The 13652-nt window shown below is 36.3% G+C and overlaps 1 protein-coding gene across 2 annotated transcripts; it reads left to right on the top strand.

Moving 5' to 3' along the window:
• The first annotated feature begins 1466 nt into the window (after positions 1-1466).
• LOC127438153 (transmembrane 4 L6 family member 4-like) lies at positions 1467-4772 on the top strand. 2 transcript variants are annotated; one of them, XR_007896658.1, is made up of 6 exons: positions 1467-1763; positions 2567-2656; positions 2892-3034; positions 3136-3319; positions 3695-3769; positions 4382-4772. XR_007896658.1 is itself a non-coding variant. In XM_051693500.1 (5 exons), exons 1-5 carry the CDS (start codon positions 1590-1592, stop codon positions 3704-3706), a joined length of 603 nt encoding a protein of 200 aa, XP_051549460.1. In that variant the 5' UTR covers positions 1467-1589; the 3' UTR covers positions 3707-3997. The 2 variants fall into 2 exon arrangements, 1 of the variants encoding a protein (XP_051549460.1); XM_051693500.1 differs by lacking the exon at positions 4382-4772 and having other exon boundaries at positions 3695-3997.
• The last annotated feature ends 8880 nt before the right edge of the window (positions 4773-13652 follow it).

The following is a 13652-nucleotide window of genomic DNA, read 5'->3' as shown; positions in this document are numbered from 1 at the left end:
CACGCGCTGGCCCAGGGGCAATGGTGGGGCTAGAGAAGTTACCCTGGGCTACCTGGGTCAGGACTGCCTCGAAACCTGTCTGGGGTTCTTGGGGACTGGCTGATGGGCATTTGGAGCTGACTTCCCGGGGGAGGATCTTTTTCTCTGAGGCTGGCGTACGGGCTCCAATGGTGCGGGAGCCGGGGCCGGCACCGCAGGGGAACAGCTCTGGTGAGAAGCAGATGGGGCGCGGAACTTTGGAGGCCTGAAGGCGGCCGAGTCGCACTGTGGCAGGATGTGCTTAATCGCCTCGGTCTGCTTCGTCACTGTTGAGAACTGATGGACAAAATCCTCAACGGTGTCACCAAAAAGCCCCACTTGGGAGAAGGGTACATCAAGAAAGCGGACTTTCTCGGCATCACGCATCTCCGCAAGGTTGAGCCACAGGTGCTGCTCTTAGACCACAAAAGCGGACATCATCCGGCCCAGGGCAACGTGCCGTGACGGAGTGCGGAGTTCCTGCATCATCCAGCCCAGAAACCAATCATCCAGCCACGAACGCTCAGGGCAGGGTGGAGGGTTACACTTCAGCTCGATGTTCGCAGCCGCACGGGCAAGCACGTCTGCCATCTCAGCGTCTGCCTCATCCTGTGCTCTACCGCCTGTGGGCGGGAGCTCAGAAGATTTGTCTGCTTCTGATAGCAGAAGCCCACCCTCCGATGCTGCGACCGAAAGCTCATCCTCGCCGCAAGCCGCGAACAACATATTAAACCCGCAGGCGGGCTGCCTGCATCGCTCGACAGCTCTTCCAGATAGAACGAGTATGCTGGGGGATGGGAGGTCCGTGGGGATGAGCTGGCGGAAACGCTTCCATGTCCACATCCAGATCGCCCGCGGTGCTTGCTGACCTGGCCAGCTGAGTGTCAGCCCAGGACGGACCAGGCTGAGGAGCAGCCGCGGTGGCTCCTTGCTTCATAAAGAAGGAAGTGAGCTGCGACCGCAATGTTCTCATGGGCATGTTCTCGCAATGAGAACACGACCCTTCCACGAAAGCCGCCTCGGCGTGCTGACGCCCCAGGCACTCGAGGCAGATTTCATGGGTATCTGGTGGGGAGAGATAACGGCCACATCCAGTAGATCAAATGCGGAAGGACAGCTTTAAAAAGACACCAAGCGTTGGCGCAAGCTCTTTTAGAAAATAATTCAGAAAAGATCATAAAATGTTTTGGTAAAGTTAATTTATAGAATTATGAATCACACATGCAAAAAGATACATTGTGCTGTTGGATCTTTCACCTTTTTGCATTCATAAAGCATTGAATGTTGAGGGTTGGGCTACCCTGAGTCATCGCTGATTGTATGTGGGGTCTGATAAATGAATACAGCACTGAAGGTGCAGTACACACCGGAGTTACACATTAACAGACAGGTACTCATTACTGACATCACATCAGTGTGTGTATATATATATATATATATATACACACACACTGACATTAACTTGGAGAAGCACAGCAACGGAAGCCTTACTCGAACAAAGGACTCCGAGAGGCCAGACCCATCACACACACTTCCTGTGGACTGCATTTCAATTGAGGACAGATTGAATCATGTGTTCTGGAGGTTTTGCCAAATGCCTGGGGATCACCCTCATCCCTCTGGCCATCATCTGTATCCTCTGCAACATTCTGCTCTTTTTCCCTGGAGGTGAAGTGGCCGATAAGAGTGATAACATCACAGAAGAAGTCTTTTACTTAGGAGGAATTCTGGGATCTGGTGTGCTGGTGAGTCAATGTTTATGAAAGAAAAAGTTTTACTCTATTCCTCTTACAACAGAAGAAAAACACAAAGTTTTACTCAGTTTGTAAAACCATTTTTATGTAAATTGTTGCATTCAACATGACAAATTTCTCACAGTGCACCAAATTTGTCACATTCACTGCAACAATTTAAGTAAAATTAGACAAACAATTCATGAAACACCAGGATAATTCATTTCTGCGTAAAAAAATTTTTTTTTCGTAAATTGCCACACTTAATTCGACAGTTTACGCAAGAAATGTTTTACAAACAATTTGTGAAACACGAGAAGAATTAATTTTGGCGTAAACTGTTCGTATTTATATTCTTACATAAATTGTTGCATTCAATTTCATTAATTTATGCAAGAAAAGTTTTACAAACAATTCATGAAACACACCAGAACAAATGTTTGTGTAATTTTTTTATTTTTTTGTATACCATTCTTATGTAAATTGTCACATTTAATTAGACAATTTTGCAAAAAAAGGTTAAATAACAATTCGTGAAACACAAACAGAACATTTTTTGCGTAAACTGGTCGTATAACTATTCTTGCGTAAATTGTCACATTCAATGTGATGGAACATTTTACTACATTTTTCATAAGTATTTGCTGATTGTTTTATTGATATAATACTTGGTACAACAGCTAGTATTTTAGTGGGAATTAAGTAAAACTTTTTTTTATTATTAATTTTGACATTTGTCATTTAATTTCTAGTAGAAAAGAATGTAGATTTAAATTTGTGCGCTAAAGTAACATTATTGTATCATCTTTGTTAAGATGATTTTCCCTGCACTGGTTTTCCTGGGTTTGAAGAACAATGACTGCTGTGGTTGCTGTGGGAATGAAAGCTGCGGAAAACGATTTGCGGTGAGAAAACTCGAAGCTTAGCAAGCTTCTAAGCTTCCAAAACTGAATGTCATTCAAAGATTAGCTGCCTGCATGACAAATGACATTTTCACACCATTCCACCACACAATGATCATGTTATTCCCATCATCTGAGAATTCCCACCAGTAAAGTACCATGGGGTTGATTATATTATATTATACATTACACAGTAATATATCAATCATTTGCTTTTGTTTGGTTTGTTTTCTTCTAGATGTTTAGTTCCATTCTGTTTGCCGCGGCTGGAGCTGTTGGTGCTGGTTACTCTGTTATTGTGTCTTGTGTGGCCATTAATCACGGACCTAAATGTATTACAGATCAATTTAACTCTAACTACACATACCCATTTGAGAATGGGTGAGTGTTTGTCAACATATTATCTCTTTGAAATGATTGAAATCAATATATATTTCTAATGTAATGCACATAGATTTACATTTATATTTTTCTCCTTTCAGAAACTATCTGTCCAACCGCACACTGTGGAATGAATGTTTGGAGCCATCCGGTATAATCACATGGCATCTGACCCTGTTTTGCATCCTGCTGATCGCTGGTCTGGTCCAGATCGGTCTGTGTGCCTTCCAGGTGATCAACGGACTTATCGGCACTATCTGTGGAGACTGCTGTGGATGCTGTGGGGTACGTTTTTAAAATCACGCCCTCCTCAGGGGCTTTAGAATCCACAGGCTTCTATGTATATCTGTTTGACTGACTCAGAAAGTTTGAATCATGATACAATTTCAGTTTCAGAGTTTAAGGAATCCCAGCTCACCCATTTAAAAAGCATGTATTTTGTTTCATAAAGAAATTCATATTCATATTTCTCTACAAATGTTTCATACATTTAAGCATAAGCCTTTAGCTTAAAAAGTTTTTATGATCATGAGAAACAAATCCTGTCTAGTGTGTCAAAAATTTTGAATAGGAGTGTAATTACTAGTTTATAATGTATATAAATAGTTTATAACAAGGTTTGGTCATGTGTTAAAGTAACTTTACCCTTTTTATGTGCAGGACTCCAATTAAACTACACTGAATGGACTCCGATCATGAGAATGATTCTTCAGCAAAAATCAAACAACAAAATCTGTAATTGTCAAAATTTTTCACCTCATGATTTCTATTTATACTGTTCAGATGGTTTTTGTCTGTTTGTTTGTTAGTTTATTTCTTCCATGCCTGCTGTATACAACATCTGCCTGATGGCTGATGGCTTATGAAGGCAAAATATATATAATATTGTTATATAATATATCTGATATTGTTATAGAATATTTAATACTTTCATAGCATATATATATATATATATATATATATATATATATATATATATATATATATATATATATATATACACACACACACACACACACACATATATACAGGATATAGATATTTATTCAAAATGTTAGAGAATGTTATTTTCTTACTACTATTTAGTTTTTTTTTCTTAATAATAGAAGGGAATGTGCAAATATATAGAATATTTCATAAAAGTATAACAGATTAACATTAGTTTCATCTCAGGAAATTGGTTAAAATCAGTTGCTATATTAGTATCATGTTGTAAAAGAATATTTGACACTTAATAAATTCTTGAAGTAAAAAAAAAAATAATAATAAAAAAAAAAAAACCAACACTGTCCTTATTGTAACTTGCATTTTTCCATCTCAGTCAGCAAGATTTTTTTTTTTTTTCAGAATTTTCTCTCAAGGAAAAACAGGAAACAGCCTGAAGGGGAAGCAATGTAAAAAAAAAAAAATACTCTAGTAATTTATTTCCAGGTTATAAAGAAAAGGCTTTGTGTAAATGTTTGTTGTTCTGCCTTGTGATGTTGATGTGTTATCAGGGTTTTTATGAGGGGAATGTTGTTTTATGATGCGTTTACAGGTAATAGCTCACATCTTCACACAGAAATGATTAACTTTATGCCTCTGTGACCCATGTGACTGATACTTTGACAAAAACTTTCCCCCAATACTTTTATCAGGTTTATTGTGGTATAAACTAAAGATGTTATTGTTATATGATAAATAATTCAATATAAACTGATTGCAACAGAAACTTTTCACGTTATAGACCTGTAGTCAGACCTTAAAATATTTTATTTATTTTTTATTTATAACTTTTTGGTCACACTGTACATCATGTCCATTAACATGCTATAAATAATCACATTAATAATAACAAAAGCATTGTGCAATTACAAGTAGCTTAAAAAAAGAATTATGCATAAATTGCATGTTTCTCATTAGTATTAAGTGCATAATTACATATTAATATGAAGTAATAAACTAACTTTCATTAATCAGTACAAACATTATATAATGCTTAACAGATTAGTAGTTGATGTAAATTCCAGAATTCATATTCAAATCAAAGTTTCATAACATTTCTAAGTGAATGCATATAATGTAATGAATGAGCATTCTGAGAGTTACTGACTTTTTCAGTGCAACATTGAAGCGGCAATCAGAATTATTATTTGGATTTTACTGATTACTGTTTTTGAGCATGAGTTAGTATTTGGTTACATCTCAGAGCTGGTATAGTGACCCTTGATATGCAGAATATCCAGCCAATATAAAATTAAATTCAGTCCTCTCATGGAAACCTGCAGAATACAAAATTATTAGAAACCAAAAGGACTTCACAAGGACATTAGTGTGGAAATATTATTGTGACACTGCCCTCTGATGGACTACACACATTATTATAGTAAGTGATATTTTGGACAGTTTTCTTATGTTATTATTTTCTCTGAGGTCCACCTGTGATGTTTTTGCACCAAAACCAGTCATAATTTAGTAATCAAAATAATTTTTCATCCTGAAACTGCTGCTGGTCATTTCATTGTAAACGTTGTGTGGATGTCAATTTGACACGTGCCACCTACCTAAACATAGTTGCAGACCAGGTACACCCCTTCATGACAATGGTATTCCCTGATGGCAGTGGCCTCTTTCAGCCGGATAATGCGCCCTGCCACATTGCACACATGGGAATGGTTTGTGGAACATGATTAAGAGTTCAAGGTGTTGCCCTGGCCTCCAAATTCCTCAGATCTCAATCTGATTAAGCATCTGTGGGATGTGCTGGACCAACAAGTCCGATCCACGGCAGTTCCACCTCACAACTTACATAATGTTTTGGTCATGTTTTGGCTCATCTGTGTATTTATTGTATATTGCATGTTCATATATTTGGTGTAGTGAAAATTGTTTTTACATTTCACAAATCACAACTCCATGCTCATCGGACGCTGCCATTATGGAAATGATGTCAAATATTGCTTCTTGCTAAGGTTGGGGTTGATCGATATTCCCCGATTTTACAAGTTTTATGTCTGACTTCGAGAGGCCTTACAAGAATTATTTTCAAGTAGGAGGTGGGAAAATTCAGATTTCCAAGTTGTCTGGATCGCAGCATTACTTACAGGTTTGATGTTGGCTCCAATATAGTTTTTTACAAGAAATCTAGAGTTCTGGCAAAGTAGCAGTAAACTTGCCACAGATCTGCCACTCATTATTTTCACATGCAAAGGAGCTTGTGATTCACCACAAATTGTTTGTCAGAAGTTTGTAGCTCTTCACCGGTAGTGGTGAACCTGCCATTTGCCACAAAGCTCATTTGCATATGAAATAATCAGTGAGGAATTTGCAGCAAGTTTGGAGCAAATTTGCCATGAACTCTTGCTTTTTGTAAGGGCGCCCCATCTTTCAGTTTCCTTGCAAGCCTGCATCATATTGTATCTGGTTCAAAAGCAAGAAACACTGAAATGTGCCGCTCACACAAATAATCCTGCACTGTGATCTGGAACTTTAACCTCAGCCACTCTTTCCTGATGTTAAGATGATTTAACAAAGGTCAAGGCAGATACGCTGGTCTTCACAGCCGTGACATCTCGCATCTATTTACACGGATTTAGACTCGTCCCTTCTTTTCACTAAAAAAATACTTCTTACAGTGTATACTGTATATGTCATCTGAATTCACAGGCACTCTTGTTTGGCAGAAAGGATCACTGTTCTCTCCTCCGCCATGTTGAAAGTTTACATATACTCCCAACTTAGGTATCAAAATTATCTCAAGAGTTTCCCAGTCGTAATTACGACTTGAGGGGTCATTCATGTGCAACTTCCAAGTAGGAAACTCGTATTTACAATAGTACATGAATAGGGTTGCCACCCGTCCCGTAAAATACGGGATCGTCCCATATTTAAAGATAAAATTATGCATCCCGTTTTGAATCAATATGGGTTGCGATTTGTCCCGTATTTAAGCTGGTCAGATGGCGTCATGGTGAAATTGTTCCAGATCGCTAATTTAACATTGATATAAGTTGGAAAATGTGCCTATGATGGGTAAAGGACCGTCCGAAAAGTCCACAAATGGTGTTAAAACTGTGGATTTTGTTTTCTATATAAATGTTCAATAAGATCAAACAATGTATGAATACAATCACTGAGTCATAAAGACAAGTACAGGTGAAGAAAAAAACAAAATGTATAAACCAACCAAAATGTATACATAAGATAAAGGAGACAAATAATCGAAAAGATAAAAATATATTTGTAACGTATAAAAATATATAAGTCAGGTGTCAGGAAAGTTCTAATTTCAGCAAATAAGAAAGGGTATTACATTTTTATTAATTTTAAAACTTCAAAAGTGGCAACCCTACACGCGAAGGTAACATTACACCATTATAACATATATAACATTAGTTCATCGTTTATTGGGTGAGAACAGTTCAGACATACTGGCTGTGAAAATCAGCATGTGGGGCACATTATACTACAAGGAAAAGTTAGTAAAAAACACTGCTTTTGAACAACTTTATGGTGTTATATGGTGTCAAACAGTGCAAATAAACAATGCTTTTCAAACACATTAAAACACAGTAAAAATATAGTGTTTTTGACCATTTTGGGCTTTTAATGGTGTTTCGAATGACCATTCCATAATGTTGTAAAAATCCTGTTTTGGAAGTAAACTTGTTATGTTTATGCCGTATATCTGAACTGCTTGGTTTGCTGATGTCACCATTTGCTTGTCAAATTATATAGGTTTCACCGAGCTGTATTTCACCGAAATTAAATGGATACGCAAAAACACTCTTCTTTTACTGTGTAATTAGCGAGACTCAAAGTGCTCACACACCAAACTCAACAAGAGTTTTAAGAGCATGCATGAGAGAGAAAGACGTGGTAAAGCTGATTTTGTCATGCTGTATGATAGAAAGACAGAATTATTGATTTGTTCATCTGTGTGGATTCTTTCACTAATTCTAATCTATATGTTGTCCACCTTTTTCCTGAATGCGGAAGTGTTCCACGATTAATAACGGAAGCCCGATTTAGTTTTTCGGTATACAGTGTTTTCACTCTCACCCGTGTATGTTTTTAGCAGATAGCATTATTAGATTTAGCATATTCAATTTGTAAAAATGGCAAAAAACAAAAACGTGGCTCCATAGTGCCAATACTTTACAATTTCGAAGACCGTCTTTTGACATGAAGTGATGGCCCGAGGTTAGTTATGTTGACTGGGCCGCCGCTCACTATACGCAGATTATGCAGTCTATCTAGGGGACCAACCCCCTAGGGGGCACCATTTTACCCTAGGGGGGCACCAAAAAATCCAGCTGCCCTACATTGCACCTTATACGTAATTACCAGAAAACGGTCCAGCTGCAATCTGAATGATCATAGCGCCACCCAGTGGTTGCTCAGGAGAACTGTGGGTAGTCAATAAATGTGAGCTGAAATTGAGCGCAACAGTGATCGGCAACTTTTTCAGTCGTCTTGGTTCTGAAAGCATTTTTTTCATTGGAATTTCATAAAAAGAGTTTAAAACTTTAATTTTTAACAAAAATGTATTTGAAAATCAGACAAACAGACAAACAAATCTTAAGATCTTTATTGAGGGAATGATCTACAATACCATGGAGAATTTAAAGTGATGTAATAAAATTAAAAATGATAGAAACCTTCAACCTCCTCAAACCATTCCGGAACAATGTGTGCAGTGTGGCATGGCGCATTATCCTGCTGAATGAGGTCACTGCCATCAGGGAATACCATTGCCATGAAGGGGTGTACCTGGTCTCCAACGATGATTAGGTAGGTGGCACATATCAAACTGATGTCCACATGAATGGCTGGACCCAGAGTTTCCCAGCAGAATATTGGCCAAAGCATCATACTCCCTCCACCGGCTAGGCGTCGTCCCACAGTGCATCCTGGTGCCATCACTTCCCCAGGTAAACAGCGCACGCGTACATGGCCGTCAGCATGATGTAAAAGAAAACGGGACTCATCGGACCAAGAAACCTTCTTTCACTGCTCCAAGGTCCAGTTCTGACACCAGCATACCCATTGTAGGTGCTTTCGATGGTTGATAGGGGCAATCATGGGCACTCTGACTGGTCTGCTGCTACTCAGCACCATATGAAGCAGAGTGCGATGCACTGTGTTGTGACACATTCCTCCCGTAACCATCATTAAAAGTTTCTGTGATTTGTGCCACAGCAGACCTTCTGTCAGTTCAGACCAGATGAGATGACTGAGATGTTGCCCTCATGCATCTATAAGCCTTGGGCACCCAACACCCTGCCGCCGGTTTGTGGTTTGTCCCTTCTCGGACCACTGTTGGTAGGTACTCACCACTACTGTCCGGGAGCACCCCATAATCATTGCTGTTTCAGAGATCTGAAATGGCCCAGTCATCTGGCCATAACAATTTGGCCCTTGTCAAAGTCGCTCAGATCTTTACTCTTACCCATTTTTCCTGCACTCAACACGTTGACTACGAGAATTGATTGTTCGCTTATGTACCCAGACCTTCACATGCGGCCTTGTTAGGAGATGATCAACGTTATTTGCTTCACCTGTGAGTGGTCATAATATTTTGCCTCATAGAAATGTAAGTAGTTTGAGAGTGTATTGTAGAGCTCTTTTGGCGCACTTTGCTGGCCGTGATTCTGACTGCTGGATCTTTTTTTTTCAGGATCATGGATTGTGTATTTCTTCACAAGGAATTCCACAATCAATCACATTTTTATGGCTTCAACAGAAGTCTATACAATCAATTAAGAAACCTCAGAGCTGATGGTAGATCTTTCTTTAAAGGTTTATAAGTTAACATTAAAAATAAGTTTCCCATTGGAGAAAATGAATGGGAATTTTTACTTAAGAAACCAGACCATTCCCCGCATTATAAACATGGAACTTGCTGGAAATATTCAAACTGGGTGCAATATCAGCAATGCCTCGCTGAATTTCAGGCCTTGGTAATGAACAATAATATAACTATTGGTAGTTTACATTGTTGTAACCACATACTTAGGATTTGAGGCAGTAGTTGAAAAACTGGCCCTTAAAAAAATCCATATTTGTTGACCACTAATCTGAATATTACATAGGTGGTGCTTGAATATCTATGGCAGTTACAAGCCTGGTACTTTGGGCCTGAGGTAGGAAAATATATATTTTTTAAGTTTAACAGTGACCTTTTCAAAGGAATTTTCACATTTTGCAATTCAAATTTTCAGACACAAATGGCTCACAACAGCTGGTTACACTGAAGTCATAAATGAACTGAATGATATAAAAAAGCAGCTATACAGTAAATCCATGCTAATAAAACTATTTTATTATTTTATTTCACTGACCATTTTTTTTTTTTACAACTCATCTCTACATGTTAAACACACAGTACGACGCTACCATGTTTCTGTTTGTTCATCAGCATGTGACCAACATTCTAACAGTGCCAGTAATCTTACAAACCCCCTCTCCATGCGTAAGTGTAGTGCACTTCAAATCTCCGCCATATACAGCTACAGATCAAAGTCACTGGATTTTAATCCCACCCCACAACAACTCATTAGAAAACAGAGAAAATATACTGTTCCCAACCATGTCATGTTTAATGTACACTCAAAACTGAAGTCTTTTGATCTCTCTTGCATGATACAGGTTCTGGAATAGCAGTTTATATCATAGAAAATAAAACAATCATAAAAAGCCATTGCTCACTGCAAGTGTCTCAAGACCTTCAGATTTTTTTAGTGGTCCTACACTGAAAAAAAACAACACCACCACCATGTGGACTCTCTCTCTGAAGTATCCTCTTCTATGTTACAAAATGGCTGTGCTAAAAAAAACCTACTGAGCAAACTAGGTAGGCTGCATTTTAAGGCATCATGGGTATGCTACCGACAGTTCCATCTAATTAAAAATTGACTACTTCATCCAATATTTGTTCGCTACATATATTTATACTTTAGCAACAAGCTAACATAAAAATCTTTTGAGTCTCTTTAGCACTGTTTGTATGATGCAGAGTTGCTCCCTATGTAGAGAGTTTCAGATCATTTATGATGCTCCATTTCAGCTTAGATACTGCCTTAGAAGACAGCTGCCTATGTAGAGAGCAGGGCAACTCACTAGGTTTTGAAATAGATTCATTGTGTTCCGGAGGAAAATGGTCACCCGGGTTCGAGTACAGCTCGTAACGGCTCTTTTTGACCTGGTACTTAACCATTCAGTCCTTATAAAAGGACGTCATGAGCTCAGTTTGACCAAGAATGACTATTTTGTCTTAAAGGGATAATTCACCAAAAAAATGTAAATTCTGTCATTATTTACTCATCAAACCATTTCTGCACAATACTCAAATTCAGCACTCTACAAAATCATCATAAATGAGTGACAGTAAGGTGGGTCTATAAACCACCAACTCTATGAATATTAAACAAATCAAACATGCAATACAAAAAAATTAGACCTGTGTAGAAAAAAAACAAAAACATTTATATGTATACAGTATATATTTATATGTATACAGTGTACATATATATATATATATATATATATATATATATATATATATATATATATATATATATATATATATATATATATATATATATTGAACTGGATTTCAGCTGGGCTAATAAAATCAAGAAAATCCACGTTGGCCCCACAATAATCTAGTTTGAATGTTTAATCATCCAAAAAAATCGGCATTAAACATATTGGTTTTAAAATCTAATTTAAAACGGGAGTTTTAGAATTCTGAAAAAAAAAAAAAAAAAAAGAAAAATTATGATGCAACAAATAAGAAATATATAAGATTCTGCACAAATCAAATGTTAGCCAAGTAGTATTTTCACTAGTGGAGACTTTTGGACCCCACTGCACATTCCCTGAAGATATTGCGGAACACTGTTGGATGAACGCAAAGCCATTTTGCTGGACCTTCAGAGTGGGTTAAAGACTACAGTTCACTTCAAAAAGGATTATGAAACCTCACAACACTCGCATCTAAGTAAAAACCTTCAATATTCACCTCAAGATCAAGATACTAAATAGAAGTATTTCTAAATCCTTGACTGATCTGTAGTGCTTTGATGGGGGGGGAATCTAAAAACTATTTAAAAAGAAGTTCATAGCTCTTGATAAATACTAAACTGCAAACTAAGTAAATGCACCAGATGCCAAGAGCAAACATCAATGGTATTTTACAGTATACAAAACAAGAATACTGTAGCAGTACATAAAAAATAAAAAAAAACATAAGATAAAACGTTTGTCTACAAATGCAAACTGTATCATCATCAGCTTACTTGACACATCAACTAAACTGGAAAAAAAAGAATGCAAACTTCTAAACACATCTGAAATAGTTCTTTGCTGTAAATAATATAGACACGATTTAAAGCTTTTCAAAGCACACAGCTGCTAATGATAAAATAAGTATATATAAAATGTAAAATTGACTATTTATTGCCGTTTCGATGTGTGAATCTCATGAAAACTTGTCCAGGTTTCACTCCAAAATCTCTCTCTCTATATATACAGTATATGTACTATATAAATGTCAACTGTATGAAAGGAAATTAAGTCTTTTATTTAGGACCAAAATTATTTTTTGTGACATTATTTTCCAGACAATTAAGCACAATTTTCCGCAAAATTCTCATTACTGTAATGCAAAAAATCTCATTCACATTTATGTAATAAATCCAGACATTTTACCTTTAAGGTTGTTATTAATGTTCATTATTTTCAATGGTGATACTCTTTAAATTTTTAATAATATAATACCGTAATAGTTACAGTAATGTAAAAAAATTTTTTTTTTTAGTACATTACAAAAATTGTAATGAAAAAATTTGCTGTATTCTTTTTTTTTTTAAATCTTGATAAATAAAGGAGAACAAATGCTTCCATGATGTATACTGTAAATACTATACAACCTATAAAATTAATACATTGTTTTACACGTTACGAAAATGAGAATTTAGGGAGAAATAAAAACAATGTCAATGCAAAAAAAAAAAAAAAAAGTACGAGTCCTAAAATGTGCTTAATATTCATTATAAGAAATATAATTACTTATTTATTTTTACCATATTTACATTACCGTAATGCTAATTTTTTTTAATTCTCATTAACGTAATGCATCAAGCCATTTTAACTTTGAGTTTTGTTTTAAGTTTTCATCATTCTCAATACTGATCTGCATACGTTTATCATTACTGTAAAATAGTAATAGTTAGTCATTTTTCACCTTTTTTACTACAGTAAAACAAAACTTTTTATTGAATTAATTACATGGCGTACTGATTAATTAATGGAATTAATCGCATATATAAATATTTGCTGAGAAAGCCCCTCAAATAACAATAATTTTATATATAATGATGAAATAATTTTTAATAGTTATATTTAAATAATTGCATATATATATAATTACATATACATACATTATATATATATATATATACACACACACACACACATGCATATATACATACATATATATATACACACACACATATATACATACATACATACATATATATATACATACATATATACACATACATACATACATACATACATATATATATATATATATATATATATATATATATATATATATATATATATATATATA

This window comes from Myxocyprinus asiaticus, chromosome 49, assembly GCF_019703515.2.
Source record: "Myxocyprinus asiaticus isolate MX2 ecotype Aquarium Trade chromosome 49, UBuf_Myxa_2, whole genome shotgun sequence".
Classification (NCBI taxonomy): Eukaryota; Metazoa; Chordata; class Actinopteri; order Cypriniformes; family Catostomidae; genus Myxocyprinus; species Myxocyprinus asiaticus.
Note: the sequence above shows the minus strand (reverse complement) of the source record. Positions and strands in the feature narration are given on the sequence as shown.

Excerpts from the sequence above, each read along its gene's own strand:
- LOC127438153 (XM_051693500.1), top strand. The coding sequence starts at position 1,590 with ATGTGTTCTGGAGGTTTTGCCAAATGCCTGGGGATCACCCTCATCCCT. Across the intron at positions 1,764-2,566 it reads TTCTGGGATCTGGTGTGCTG|ATGATTTTCCCTGCACTGGT; the intron begins GTGAGTCAATGT and ends ATCTTTGTTAAG. Across the intron at positions 2,657-2,891 it reads GCTGCGGAAAACGATTTGCG|ATGTTTAGTTCCATTCTGTT; the intron begins GTGAGAAAACTC and ends GTTTTCTTCTAG.